We start from the raw sequence: 16,210 nt of genomic DNA on the forward strand, positions 1-16,210 counted from the left end.
ATAACTGACAAAAGTAATCCTAGAGGGACATTCAAAAGTGTGTAAGGTCTCCATGGTGTTGTGTGATGTCACTGGAATTGAAATAAAATAATAATAAAAAATTTGCTATTTCCAATCCTGAAATTATAGTTTCTAGATATTTGGGGATTTTTAAAAATAGTCTATCATTACTTATATTCTACTTATTATGTTATACTTATACATCGCAAATACTTTTAGAAATAGAATTTTACATATGACTATTTAGTTACTCATATGGAATTTTATATCATGGGGAACGTTCCGTAATTAGCTTCAGTAGAGCTCAGTAAGCGGATCAGTTATGTTCCGTTCATTTCATTTCAATCTGTTGTCAATTGGTCAAGGGTTGAGAGTGCGACGTGAGTCATAGCAGTGGCTAATGGTACTGCGAGTGTGCGAGTGACGACATATGACAGAATTTCAAGGGAAAACTACGATTCTCCAGAATAACGTAGAAACATCGAATAATAAGGGTGCGTTTGGTTAATCGTTAACTGTTCACATTGATTTGAGAAATAATTGGACTTGATAATTATTTAGGTAAGACATATTTCAATTTTAAAATATATTCTGTCTAAATTTTGATTTTAAATCGGCGAAATAGTCATTTGTTGACAGTTTTACAAGCTTGTACAATTTGTGTTCCACACATACATATTAATGGACCATTTATAGTTTTCCTTTTATATAAAAATGCGTAGATGCTGGTGCTTTCATGCAGTTTACAAAATAACAGTAATATATAGCAAGGCTACAATATTAAATTAGAGGTACTTACCATTTGTAGATTACTTTTCATGTAAATATTAGTGTTTAGGTATATTACTTTATTAATACCCAAATATTAATAGTTAACAATTAGATAAGTTAAGTATAAACGAAGATAACGTTTTAATTTTGTATTTCTAATCCATTATAATGCATATCGTTGTAAAAACTGCATATTATCTATTAATAGGTATTTCCTATTTATCATTTTTTGCAAGTTATTTAATTATTTATTTTTAAGCGATGTACATATTTGAAATAATTTTGTTATTTCATTATGAAACAAACCTTTACATCTCTATTTATATATTTTTTTTCAGTTGTTGAACTTCTATAAATTTCACTTATCATTTTTTGAACGTACTTATGTGAATTGTGTACAAACAAATTAAGTAGAATCCTTCTATAAACTTTTTGCTCATGATTTCTGAACTTCCTGTATAAAATTGCCTCGGGAACAAGAATTTGGCTAATAACATCGTTCTTGATACTTGTACTTTGAAAACAGGTTTTTTAAAAAGATTAATAACAATTACAAAACAAATTCTTTATTAACAATAACCTAAAATACAATTTATTTTATACTAAAACCAAAGTGAACAAAAAATATAAAGATATACTATGTTATGTAAAAATAAATTCTATTTTATCCAAAGTTTATAAAGCTATCCATGGTTCAACCTTAATTTGATATCGATTTTAACATAGTAGTAAAAGAAAATTAGCTAAACTTACAGTTTACTATTTCTAATATTACTTTTTTAATTTTAGGTTACCATGTCGCAGTGGAATAACGGACCTTATGCACAAGGTAAGTAAGTTATACCCATATATAGGTATTAACTATATGCGCAAATAACGTCTCAAGTAAAAAATAAAACTGTGGCACTACCAGAATTTATATTACCTATTTAAAAATTTGCAATTTTTATTATTTGATGCTAACCCTATCAGGCCATTCAAATCTGAACCAGAATTTGCTGCCTTAGTATCATATGAAAAATAAGCACAATCACATTTTTGGTACTCCATTACCATTAATTATGCTTAAATATGTCATTTAGTGGGAAAATTCATGGAAATGATTATATTTCAGCCAACCTGGGTAATGTGTGTTCGTAGACTAAATAACCAATAATGTAGCATGCATGCATTAGGAACTTTCTTTGACATTAGCAACAAAAAATATGACGAAAAAAACTTATATTACCAAGGGTGTTCCTTAGGACTTTTATGTTTTAGGTAAAAAGCAAATATCCAGCTGATAAAATTTCTCTGAAATATCCCAAAAAATAAGAGATCCTATATAAATTAAATAAAACCAAATTCTTTGAAGTCTTGTAACATTATTATAACAAAGCAAAATTATACTACAAGGTAACTTGATGTAAACAGGTTTACTTTTATTATAGAATTCTACTCTTGAGGGTATATTGGATTGATAAATAGGTGTTTCCAGTGAATATTTACTGTTTTCATAATACAATTGAGAATAAAATTTTATTTTACAAATGACAAAGAGACATTGCTTTAGCTTCCACTAATTATGATTGATTGTTAAAAGTAACCATTACTAAATTAACCAATTTTTTTATTGATTTTATCACATTCATTAAAAAACAAACATATTTTTTTATATCAACTCTATTTACCAGCTTGGTAGTTGATAAATAGAAGAATACTATGAATGCCTTTATTATTCATATCCAATGACTGGACGTTTTCCTAAAAATCTGATTACTTAGATCTACTTGATAATACGTGGTAGTTAAGTTTTCCTTATCTGTAGGATGTTTGTTATAAAAGTTTCCGTGATAACGTAAATCCCCTAAAATTGGATTTTTCTCAGGTGTATATTTATGAGTAATATTTATGTTACTAAAATTAAAAAACAGAGGAAATTTATTATACTTTATATCAGAACTATATTGAAACAGGAGAACAAAAATCACTTCAATCCGTGTTTACAGACAATGCAAAATTTATGTGCATATTTAGGAGCAAGTTTAATTTTTTTCAAAAAATTGCTTACGTGAAGTTGGCGCAGTGCTATTTGGCTGCGTTAAGTGGACGGTCGGGCTGGTAAAAGTCGGTCTGACCTATCGGATGATTGTGCAAGACGGTCGGATTTGATTGTTGGGCTTTCGAAGTTAAAGTCGTTACCTACGCCAATGATTTTTCTGTAAAATTGTAGGATTTGTTTACATATTTTATTATACATACATCACTAAACCTAACCTACAAAACCTGGACCTCCTGAAAAAATATTAAATAGAAAGTTATAAAACTTCAACAAAAACGTTAAACGCCGGCAGCATCGGCCTCTGGCGATGTCTTTTACTGCGACTTTAGTATATTATTAAAAATATTATTTTTCGCGCCGCGTTTTCTGCTTCTCATGAAAGTAATTTGGGTCACCTTGGACTTAGTTTTTTATTTTGTCTGCGATTGACACTGCGTAGTGTGGTTAGAGACGGCTTCGTGGTTCCGATTGAAAAGGCAAGCGAAAATTTGAAATCAAAACTTTTAATTTCCATATATACGTAAGTATGCTACGAATCGTATTTGAACAGTTGAAACATAGATCTAATAGGGACTAATTAGATCTACGAGTTGAAACGTGAACGTAATTTTAAATATTGTGTAAAATTTTCAAGAAACGTTACCGAGATTGCATAATAAGTTGATTGATGCGAAGATGTACGGCTGCAACAGCTGTAAATTATCAGAAAAAGGAGAGAAAATTAACATTTTCATTCCAACATATGACACGATTTTGCCAGTCTTTCTCACAAGTGACGTCATCACATGCGCGTAGGTACACCATGCTATTTTGACACTATGGTAAAATTACTTAATTTGAAGACGGTCGGATTTAACTTCGTACCTTCGAAGTCAAAGTCGTTAAATCAATATGCGTGTGTTCAACGTCACATGCAAAATTAGAGCTAACTAGCGCTGTACTTAGCTCTAAGTCCTGCTAGCATGGATGGATGGCCAATTTTGGATTTTAACAGATGATACCTGTGTTTGTTTATCAACTTAACCTCCAATTAGTTTGTTTTTCTTAACCTATCTCTATCATGTATAACGACGAAGTAGATGTTTACTATATATCAAATCTCATATCATGAAAATTTATAATAAAATACAAATAAATATATATTTATATAGCTTTCTTTTTATTTAAAACATATACATTTAAAAATAATTTAGGCCGGTGTGTAGAAAAATTCTCCATATTTTGTTCTAAAAAAAAGTGTGTGTGTGTGTGTACATTTAATTTAATTGTTAATTTACTTGTTATCACTTTGCAAAAATTATATGAATTCTGCATTCGGTGTTCATAGTAATTTTTAATGATTACTCTCGAATTTTTTTGAGAAATTCTATTATAGCTTATGTCGAGTTAACGCATGTATTGAATTGAACTTATTTGACCTCATTTACTTCATGTAAAGTAAAATAAGTGTAGTTGTTGCAGGCGATTATGAACTGTGACATTGAGAACGCGACGCGACATACGAGTAATTACTTAATAATTGAGTAACCTATACTTTTAACTTTTAATTCAACCTAGTATGCAGGGTATCCGGAAATTCCGTTCGTATATTTGGAAAAGTGTTCATATTGACTCGACGACGACAGAATCACATTTTCGACAAAAATTTGACCATATTTGTTACAGTGACATTAATAAAAATGCAGTTAAAGAACGTTGTCCTTTACCGCTAATCCTGATCAAATCAGATATGGAATCCAGTTTTCAATAGACGGAAGTCGAAGAGGTGTCAAAACATTTCACATCTCTCATTTCTCCTGACGTTTGCACGAGTACAATGGGATGCCTTTTGGTTTTATTAACTTGCCTGCAACTTACCAAATGGTCATTGATAAAACATATGCAAGATTGAAGGGAAGGCTTAATCCTGGTTTATATGAACGACGTTCTTATCTCAGCGAAAACTAGACGAAGTCGTTAAACATTTAGAAAATGTTTAACTTCATCTATAGCTGGGTTCCGCCTAAACTACGAGCATGGGCGTAGCTAGGGGGAGGGGCAGGGGTGTAATTAATAGTATTATCACCTTTGTCATATTGGTAAGTCGGTGACTGCGTGACTTTTTATATCGGTAAGTTGCTAATTTCCAGAGTGTTTTTTGAGACCTCCATATATCTTGCAGTCCTGAGCCCACCCCAAGTAAAACTTATAGCTACGCCCATGTCTACGACGTTTAACTTTACTTTTAAACAATATTTTGGTGTAGTTCTTAGTGATGGAACACTACTAGTCCGCGTAAAGTACCTACGTGCTTTTATGAATGTGGCTAGTTATTTTCCTCCGTTGATCGAACAATTTTTGGTACTTACAACGCTTATAACTGTCTTGTTAAAGAAAAAGTGTTTCATTGGTCGGTAAAATGTGAACCGGCGAGACAGTTACTGAAGAATTGACTAATAAACCAATGTTGCGGATTTTTGAGACTAAAAAACGAGTATCAAAAAGCATCGTCTATAGGTCTTCAATTTGGCAGGGAGTCGGAATTCCTAGTTCACTCATCTTTTTGCGCTAGTTTTATCCAAACAACACCATGAAGAAGTTTAGCAGTCGGATTAACGGACACCCTGTGTACTGAAAATAATAAACATGTACTCTCTGTAATGGTTTTGTTTTTCGTGTTTTTTTCTTTGTTACTAAACAATTTGTTATCTTTTATAGATCCCAATCAAGCATATTATGCTGGTCAACCGGGATATCCTCCACAACCTGGTGCTTACCCACCTGCTGGGGGCTATCCAACTGCTCCACCCAGTGGTTACCCTGGTGCAGCTCCAGCGGGGTACCCACCTGGGCCTGGATTTCAGCCACCACCCTATGCACCAAATGACCCATATAGTGCAGGTGAACAAACACCCTTCTCTAATAATGCTGGTTCGTTTTCACTTTTAATATGGGAATATTAAAGACTATTCAGAAAACTACTTAGTAGGAATATATGTTTTGTAGGTTACACTATGTCAGTTTGAAAACTTCCGACCGTCAGTATTTTGAAAATAGGGTCGTTTCCCATAATTATTTTTATACAAAATATGGATAGTCTTTTCGAAGTCAGTTGAATATGTATAAAAATGCCTAGCAAAAAAATTTATTGAGTTTCATTCTGCTAAAGGTAAAAAATTATAATAATTTGTATATAATGTGTAGAAAATCTATATTATATGTTCATTTGACCAACAGCATATTTTAATTATTTATGTCCTCAAACAATTTTATTATATTGATGGTAAGTTTCGTTTTGTTCCGTTTCAAAAGGTCTCCAAATGCCATGTTGTAATAATATTAGCAAACAAAATATCTCTCTTATTGCTCCCGTTCGCAATTGTAATATGAATGATTAATAGAAGGTGCCTAGAAGAAATAGTGTATAGTTCACCAGTCTGTATTCTTGAAATAAAGAATTGAAAATAATTGTGAAACTCTTAAACACAATCCCGATATGATTAGATCGGTTCAAAGCTTAATTATGCAATGTGAGAAATGCATTAAGGTTTGAGGACATTTCGAACATTTGTTGTGATACTTTTTCCTTTGTTCTCTATTGTTAATTGTTGTTTCTATTCGTTTAAATATTTTATTCTGTATTACTTTGTTTGAAAAATTTAACCATTTCACATGTAATGAATTCATAAGAAGCCATTTTTCTCAATAAACCGCATTGTAAACAAATATATATTCAATTTGAAAATTTTCCAATGGTGTAGAAAGTATATTAAAAATAGGGCTTATCAGAGCCCCCTACGGACGCCTAAACAACGTTGTTTAAGTTTTTCTTCGGATATCTTATTTTGAAATGACAAAAAATATATTTTTTGCAATCGTTTGTAATACGTTATTAATAGTTTTCAGAAGCAAATTGTTTAATATTCCGAATAGTAGTTTTCTGAATTAAAGCAGCACGGTAGGCAGCAAGATTTTATTTTTAAAATTTCCAGTTACAATTTGCACAGGTTTTTTATTTTTTTTTACTAACAATTATTATACAGGGTCGGAAAGTCCCCATGGTTCATCGGCCGTTACGTGAGAGCGATAAAAAAAGTCATAGAAATCCGTGCGATAGAGAAAGATGGCTATAATGATAATTTCGCCCTTCCACAAATAAGATCCACTTCTTATTTGTGGAAGGGCGAAATGGGCGGTGACTATGGAACGCCTTCATTATTTTCTATGACTTTCTTTATCGCTCTCACGTAACGGCCGATGAACCATGGGGACTTTCCGACCCTGTATGTTTAACGTTGAAAAGTTTCATTCCTTAATTTATCGAAGTTTTTTAAAAATTGTATAATTAAGTTACAACCGCGTACTTAGAAAAGGTAAAATAGTAGAGTGAAACAGTTATATTGGTAGTCTAGTTGCCTATTCCACTGTAGGTTCTAAGTACTTATTTTTAACACTATCGTGAAAATATTTATAGAGCGGCAAGTTGTTATCAGTTATAAAATTTAACTGCACTTAAAAGTATACGTGAGAACAAAACTATTAACATAAATATTTTCAACTGCTTTTGCTTAACACACACATACACGCACACACACTGCTGCTTTTCACAATTTATTAAATTTATTTTAATTTGGAAATTAACTCTATGCTTTGCTGTTATTTTGTATATTTTTTTTGCTTCAGTTGTTTAAGGACCCAATATCACCAAAAATCTCTAAGTAACTTTAGATACCAGGTCTTTATATTGACCTTGATAATCGCCAATGGTAAAGTATTATATTTATACTTATAGAAGGTAGAAATCAAGAAAACTAAATATGACATTAAATAAATATTACTTATTAATGTTAGTATTGGTAAGATCCCGATGGCCAAATTGCTTGTGCGCGCATTTAAAATTGCCTAATTTACTAATAACTACCATACATTGAGGGCTAAGGAGCAGAGCGCCCTCGACAGTTTTGGTCTCTCAAAAAAATTTGTACCGTTACTTTTTTTTAATTTTTATCATCGTTTTTAAGATTTTTGTCCTTTTATAAGTTAAAAAAATATATAGAACATTTGTACAACAAAATTCTCAAATGCTATTTGACATTATACATTTACTTTGCTACATAAAGAACTAATTGTGATTTTCAAGATATGTTGGAAATTGTACATGTTATCTTTATCATTCAACGCGTTTATCTTGAAAAGGGTTCGTTGTACGGATAACAAACAAGTATATTTGTTTTACTTAAAAAAGTATGAAATTGTTAGAAACGGCTATAAAAATTGAAAATTTTTTTTTGGGGGGAGGGAACTGTAGAGCACAGCAGCTGTTGGTAAATTGAATACATTTATAAAAATAGTTTCAATTATCACGGCTTTTATTCAACTATTTAATAAAAAAAAAATACAACGAAAATCGATTTTCAACTCAACTTCAAGAGGTAATTCCTCTACAGGGTGATTTGTTTTTTATGATTAAGACTTAACCGTCGATAGATCTCGTCAAAATAATGTAATTTTGAAGTAAACACTTTGTCTTTCAAAGGCTTCCTGTTAGAGACATAATCTCTTGAAAAACATTTTTTGGTTTTTATTTATTTTTTCTTAAACTGAAGGCTATTTGTTTTTTATTTAGTATGAAGTGTACGAATGAAAAACCCTATCAATTTTACAAATTATTGTGAAAATAGAGCGATCATAGGCGTCCGTAAGGGGCTCTCTCTGATAACCCCTATTTTTAATATAATTTCTACGCCACTGGAAATATTTCAAAATGAATATATTTTTTTTTACATTGTGGTTTATTCTCTAGCAAAAAAACATTTTACTATTTTTAAATTAAATGCTTGGTTTTTGAGAAAAATGACTTCTTATGGATTCATTACATAAGAAATCATTAAGTTTAATCTTTGTCAATCCAGATTTTGCTTTTGTAAAAGATCCAATATTTTGATTTGGTTAACTGATCAAGTGATTAGACTTTCGAGTAGACATCACCAAAAATTTTGTTCACGATCCAATCGCCCAAAATATTAGCCGTGAAAAGTACATTTTAAACTTGCAAATAAATCTGACATCTATTCAATTTATAAAATTGTGTTCTTTGCTACATTTATCTGTAGTATATGATATATGTATGTATAGTATACGATTACAAAGGATATTTCCAGGGAGACGAAATACAACACGTAATGTAACCCACGAGATTCTGAAAGAGATATTGTTATGAAAGTACCTTTTTTCATATTGCCTTTATGAAAAGTAATCTCCATTTTTCTTGTTTTCAATGGGTTTGTGGAACTAACAAATTGCTATGTAGATAGTCGTTTTAAATTCTTTAATAGTGAAAATAGGATGGACTTTTAATATATAGTCTTTCCGAAGTCAGTTGAACTTGTATAAAAACGCCTAGCAATAAAATTTAACGAGTTTCATAGGCGTCTCTAATAAAGTTTTCTGCTAAAGGTAAAAAAATAATAATTTGTATATAATTTGTAGAAAATTTCTATTATATGTTCCAACAACATATTTTAATTATTTATGTCCTCAAACAATTTTATTATAGATGGTAAATTTTGCTTATGACATATCAAAAATATTTACATTTTCATTAAAAGATATTACTGCTCGACATTGCTGCACTGCACTGCTAGGCAGTTTGTTAACAATTGAAATTTATGGCCAGTCGCCCAGTGCGGCTGTGTTTGTGCGCTGATTGCCCGCGCGCGCCTTCATCAACTGGGCGTATACGTTTCTACCACCTCCACGTTTAGTTCGACCAGACCTGTATATGGGTATGGCTAAATAAATATGGGAACAAGTTTTTCAAATATTTCAATGCCGAGTTGCTGCGTAGCGACCGAACTTGGTACATACTGCCTAGCTCTTTGGTCTCCAATTGAGATCGGAAAGACTATATCTAAATGTAGTATTTATATTAAAATATCGTTCCCCATTTTTGTCTTTATTTTAATTACTGTGACAAAAAGAACTCTGTTTTCTATATACTTCGAAAATTTATATAAAATCATTTTGTTTGTGTTTGTTTCATTGATAATAAAACACTTGATATAAACAAAAAAGAAATCATACTATTTTGCTGTTACAATCGGAAATTCGGTTTTATTAGCAATTTATGTAAAGACCACGTGACAGGCACTATTGAATATTAAACAAAATAAAAATGTCATATCTCTAGGGATTAGTACAACAAATACAATAAATAATCATTTTGCTTTCGAAGTGATGATAATTTTTAGTCCAACAAATTTATTCTAATTAAATTTTGTTTTAGACTTGTTACCATTTAGACACATTACTGAGGTTGAAAATATTATGCCTACTATAATTAAAGTTTAATACTAACGAATATGACAACACGACTTTTAACAGCTAACTCGTTTGTCGTCGTTTCATCTTTCCATACTGATGAGATTCAATAATCTTAAACAGCGAAATTTGATGGTTCTGTTTTATTTAGAAACATAGAAAGCAGCCTACTAAATATTGTATCAAAATAAATTAAAAATACACAACTTGCAATAAATATGTTTTATTTTTCCCTCGAAAACGGTGCATCATGCCAAAAAAATTGGAGAGACCAATTTCATTCAGAATTGATGGCGGATTTCAAAAAAAAAACGGAAAACGTCAATGGCGTACCAATTTTTTTTATTAAAAATGGTTGTGATGTGGTATTCTCGTACGAACGCCACTTTTGTAAGTATGTAGAAATATTCGGATCACTCCAAAGAAAAAATGCGCATTTATCCCTCCAAAGCGTTTTTCAAATTTCAAGTTAATATCTAAAACTGAAATAATTAATAAAAATAAATAAAAAAAATTAAATTTAAACACTATGTATCTCCGAAAAGAAGCATATTTCAACCTACATTAATATGAACTTTTTTTCACAAAATAAATTCGGCAATCACCCCCTAAAATATTTCGCACTTATTTAGAAACACCCTGTATTGAAACTATACTATACCTACCTACACTACGAATTAGAATCAGCTTTCAATAAATTGCCTTGTTCGGTCAATTCAGAGTCTCTATTATTTTGACAAAAGTAATCTAGGGGTTGTTGGTTTGTTCCATATTTAAAAATTAGTTCATTATTATCTTGTAGATAACACAACCCCACAAAAGAGGTCTGTACCAGATATCTTGTGTATTTTTTGATGATGAATCCGATTTACCAGGGCGTTTTTTAGTAAAAAGCTAAAATGTCCCCTAAATAGGGTGAAATGGTGAGGATAAAGTACCTATAAAGTTTTATAATGAGAAGCAACATTTTAAAATAAAATATTTTGATCATTGGAAAGAAATATACAGGGTGGCCCAATTAAAACAGTCCATCTGAAATATTTTCACTGCAACAGGTTTTTCCGGATAACCCCGAAACAGGTCGGTTTTGCTTTCAAGGGGGACATCTTTTGACCATAAATTCATAGATGTAGGGTCATCCCCCTAAACGGGGTGGGAACCCCTTAAAAAATCTTAAATGACACGGGGGAGGGGGTTAAGCGGCACATTTTAAAGGTATTTCAATACTCTTTACGAACATGCTGATTTTTTTTTGTTCTGCCTGAGGTTTATCATCGAAGTCTTGATAAGGTCATGGGTTTTAGAATTTTTCATGTAGTTTTGTTCCAATTTTACATCAATCAATTTATGATCAAAAAATATCCCCCTTGAAAGCAAAATCGAACTGTTTCGGAGTTTTCCGGAAAAACCTGTTACATTGAAAATATCTCAGGTGGACTGTTTCAATTGGTACACTCTGTATGCAAATTAAATCCACACCAACTAAAAAATATTTCGGTATGCTTTGAAAAGAAAACATTCAGCTATTACTCCAAGCAAAATGTTGACTTGAACTGTAAACTTTGTTATATTAGGTATAGTAGTATACTTTTTTATTGGCAGCTACAAAATTTTTTTTAACTAAACTCGAAATGTAGTAGTAATTGAATATTCAGTTTCCAAATCACACTTTGCCTGTTTTAATTATCTCAAAATTTTCATTTTTCGTGAAGTTACAGCATTATGAAGTTTGAAAGATGTTTATATCAAATTAAAATTTAAATAGGCATAATTACAAAGCTTAATTTTGCCAAAAAATGCCTATTTGTATCTGTCGGTTGATTATGAAGAATAAGGTATATTACACGTATATGTGGAACCCTTTCCGAGATCTTACACTTTTTTATTAAATCTTTTTGATATTTCGGGAGATATAACTGCTGTCTTCTTCGGAAGAAACTCGGAAATTGGAGTTGAAGACCATACTCCAAAAATAAACATTACGTCCTCTGGTTGGTATTTATATTTGCTGTGTGCGTTAGTCTACAGGGTCGGAAAGTTCCCATGGTTCATCGGCCGTTACGTGAGAGCGATAAAGAAAGACATAGAAATCCATGCGATAAAGATGGCTATAATGAAGGCGTCTAATAGTCACCGCCCATTTCGCCCTTCCACAAATAAGAAGTGGATCTTATTTGTAGAAGGGCGAAATGGGCGGTGACTATTAGACGCCCTCATTATAGCCATCTTTATCGCATGGATTTCTATGTCTTTCTTTATCGCTCTCACGTAACGGCCGATGAACCATGGGGACTTTCCGACCCTGTATATTGTTCCCGTGCGTGATTTCAAATCTCTAGCCTGTAACGTCGATTTTTACCAAACCATGATTTTGTCTGGAGAGCGATATGTCTCGAAAACTCGTGACAACCAGCCCATTAATTATTCAGTAATTTTCAACTACCTTGAAAGCCTGAACCTGTCCATGAGTCATATTTAAAAAAAAATACAACTGTATTGTATCTCGGGAATTGAATCCTACGTAAATCCATGTTTTTATTTATTATGATTATTATTGAGAAGAGTGTAATTTTCAAAACAAATAAGATTGCCGAAAAAATTCTGAACCTTTCCAGTATTACCGATTCTGTATTATGAAATAAAAAAATATAAAATATTATTATAACAATCTTTGTCAGTATGAAATGAATATTTGTAAATTATTAGTTTAATTAAGAAAGGAAATCAGAGTATTTTAAACTTCATTATAGAAACGTATTTTTTTTTATTTCAGGAGTTGCGAACTACAGCGGTGAAGATCCTGAAGTGAAAGGATTTGACTTCAGCGATGCAAGTATAAGAAGGGGATTTATCCGAAAAGTTTATTCGATTTTGTGTGTCCAGTTGTCAATTACTTTGGGATTCATAGCTTGGTTCCTATATCATACTCCAACGCGAAAATATGTGCAAAGCCATCCAGCTCTGTTCATTATAGCCTTGATCGTAATAATAGTTGCTCTTATTACTCTAGCATGTTGCGGAGAGGTACGCCGGAAGGCACCTATGAATTTCATATTCTTGTTCATTTTCACATTCGCGGAAGCTTTCATTCTAGCTGTAAGTTCCTCGACTTATGAGTCAGAAGAAGTGATAATGGCCGTAGGTATTACAGCGGCTGTTTGTCTGGGTCTGACCTTATTCGCATTTCAAACAAAATGGGATTTCACTATGATGGGCGGCATTTTATTTGTTGCTGTAATAATATTGTTCGTTTTCGGTATCGTCGCGATTTTCGTCCACAATAGAATTGTTAAACTGGTATACGCCTCTCTAGGTGCTTTGATATTTTCTATTTACTTGGTCTATGACACACAACTAATGTTGGGAGGAAAACACAAGTACTCTATTTCCCCAGAGGAATACATATTTGCTGCTTTGAATCTTTACATTGATATTGTTAACATTTTCATGTACATTTTGACTATCATAGGGACATCTCGAGACTAGGAATAACTCTTTCGTTTTTGTTGCTTCGTTTCTTTTATTTAAAACCAATTACTTATGTGCGAGTTAATTTGTTCAAAATTATAAATGTAGATTTCTGTCGTGAGTACGAAAATTGTATTATTAACTCTGCTATGTATAACAAGGAAAATATATAAGCTCCTGAAATGCAAAATTTATAAAAAACATAACAAGCGTATTAAATTAAATAAAAGTTAATTCTAAATAAGTATTTACCTACTTTTGTAATCATTAAGGTAGAGTATATAAAGATTTAATATTTATATTTATATTATGTACACAATTGTTAAGAGAAGGCACTCTGGTAGACCATAGTCATAGTATACATGTATGTTAGATGTTAGTCATAATATATTTAAACCTATTGGACGTCTTTACCACCTAGATAGATCCCCGCCTCATGTTATCAATAATTACTGTTTTATGAGAAAATTCATAAGATTTTCTTCAATATTTAAAGATAATTTTTAGTTCCTTTTCAGTTTTTTATATTGTTTGTAGACCCATAGTGGATAAAATAATTTTAAATTATTGTATCATAAAAATCTGTAAATATTTCTGTGTTGTACCTATATTAATAATAAATTCTATAAAATATGTTGTGGAAATTATTTGCCGCGGCACAAAATCAATAAACAAATTCTAAAACACTATACTAAAATTAATATCGTCAACAATCATAAAGAGTGATTACCTAAGTATAGAACTTAAGACGTTTTTGGTGTAGGTTTCTATTACTTTTTTTAAAATGATTGATGGCAACAATGTTTAATGATGTAATTTCATATTCATTTGTCATAGGAACATTCTTAGTAAATTTAGTAAAGTTACAGACCTCTAAAGTTACAAACTGAAAACATTTTTGCAAATTGTGCATTTGGACAATACAATACAAACATTATTATGTTTGTATTGTATTGTATATAAACATTTAACTATTTTAATGTTTTAATCAAAGGTAACTAAAAGTTTGTTTTAAAACAAAAATACGTAGTTTTGTTAAAATTTGACAAGAAAATAATTTTGAAACAAATGTATAGGGTTAGTCACTATAATCTGAACTTATTGTGTTTATTATTGAAATTATAAAAACGTTTTTAATATAAAAGTTTTAATTTGTTTTATCTCCGACCCTGGTTACTGAGCTGCCGATGGATTGGGTTGACAATCGTTCACATGTAACAGCATCTCCGCTGGCTCTATAGCGTGGTCCGGTTCAGTTCGGCATCATTTCCACTAATCGTTTTCGTCTACCTTTCCATTTCTGGGATTCTGGAACTAGATAATTCTTACTTGCGTTGTTAGGTTTCCTGGAACGGCTTCGTCTCCTTTATTTCGTGTCGTTGTAGATTGCTGCGAAGGAGTTTGGAGTGGTTTTCGGCGCAACGGCGAAAATTTTGGAAAGATCAGTAAATTTTTCTAATCCCGCACTGCGTTGTCCTGGGAATCTCCATTGACGGCATCTTCACTAGCAACGTTGGCTAGGCTGTCTGGAGCGGAGCGGATTCGGAAGGCGAGTGAATTTTTGAAATCCACTTCAGACCTGTATTACAACATGTGCTATTTGGGCTAGTAAAATCCTCCAAACGTACATAAAAGAAATCCTGTTTCAATTTAACACATGTTTCGACGTAATAGTTCAATAATTAAAAGATGTGCAGTATGTACACGGTTAGTCACTATAATATAACAACGTATTATGAGTTTATTATTGAAAATTCAAAAAAGTTTTGACTACAAAAGCTTTTTAGTTTTTTTTATGAATTTTTATACAGTATTAGAAAAAGCAATTAAAATAATGGAAATCACTAAATTAAAGAATTTTTTTTAATGAAACACCCTATATATTAGTGTATACTTAGCTTCGTTAAATTTTTCTCTTTTCAAAAATATGTAATATGCTACTGTTTGATTCAGGACTTTTCGACATATTTCAGTTTAAAACCATTTTTGAAAAAACAGGAGGCACATTTATGTCTGACGGATTGCAGTGGCTATGGACGATACACGCAGAACAAACAAATGACTTTGACCGAAGTTTATTTATCATTAATTTATTTCCTATAATAAATTATTAACAAAGAAATAATGTTTAATAAGAACGAAAAATGTTGTTATCCGTTTATTTTATAATAAGTAATAATAAAAATTCTTAACTTGAACAGAATTTTAATACCTAATTAATAAAAACCAACTAAAACAAATGGTCACAGATGCCCAATGTGACCGCCACATTGATGCACTTCGTATAATCCTCATTCATTTTCAGAACTGCATTTAGTATGAAATGGGAATTAAATTCACTTAAATTTTGTATACGTTGATTAACTTTATGTCTTAGTTCATCTAAGTTTACACTAGTTTCCTTATAAACCTACTTTTTTAAGTATACCTAATCAGAAAACTGCCCAAGGGTGTAAGGTATGGGCTACTTGAAGGCATCGAACAGTTCCTCCGTTACCAATCCACAAATCAAACCTATTATGTAAATAATTTCGTACTGCTCTTCTTCCAATTTGTTTTCTATTTGATTTTCAAGAAAATGCAGGTATCTTTCTCCAGTCAAAGCACCTTCATAAAATGGGCCAATGATTT

At 31.4% G+C, this 16,210-nt stretch overlaps 1 protein-coding gene across 3 annotated transcripts; it reads left to right on the plus strand.

Annotated features, from left to right (window-relative positions):
- The first annotated feature begins 362 nt into the window (after positions 1-362).
- LOC108905972 (protein lifeguard 1) lies at positions 363-14,133 on the plus strand. 3 transcript variants are annotated; one of them, XM_018709081.1, is made up of 4 exons: positions 363-561; positions 1,561-1,600; positions 5,510-5,722; positions 12,885-14,133. In XM_018709081.1, the coding sequence occupies exons 2-4, from the start codon at positions 1,567-1,569 to the stop codon at positions 13,595-13,597; spliced, it is 960 nt and encodes a 319-aa protein (XP_018564597.1). In that variant the 5' UTR covers positions 363-561; positions 1,561-1,566; the 3' UTR covers positions 13,598-14,133. The 3 variants fall into 3 exon arrangements, with proteins under 3 accessions (XP_018564597.1, XP_018564598.1, XP_018564599.1); XM_018709082.1 differs by having other exon boundaries at positions 5,510-5,692; XM_018709083.1 differs by lacking the exon at positions 5,510-5,722.
- Positions 14,134-16,210: the final 2,077 nt, after the last annotated feature.

Source organism: Anoplophora glabripennis, unplaced genomic scaffold (genome assembly GCF_000390285.2).
Source record: "Anoplophora glabripennis isolate ALB-LARVAE unplaced genomic scaffold, Agla_2.0 scaffold113, whole genome shotgun sequence".
In the NCBI taxonomy this organism is placed as follows: Eukaryota; Metazoa; Arthropoda; class Insecta; order Coleoptera; family Cerambycidae; genus Anoplophora; species Anoplophora glabripennis.

Excerpts from the sequence above, each read along its gene's own strand:
- LOC108905972 (XM_018709081.1), top strand. The coding sequence starts at position 1,567 with ATGTCGCAGTGGAATAACGGACCTTATGCACAAG. Across the intron at positions 1,601-5,509 it reads TAACGGACCTTATGCACAAG|ATCCCAATCAAGCATATTAT; the intron begins GTAAGTAAGTTA and ends TATCTTTTATAG. Across the intron at positions 5,723-12,884 it reads ACCCTTCTCTAATAATGCTG|GAGTTGCGAACTACAGCGGT; the intron begins GTTCGTTTTCAC and ends TTTTTATTTCAG.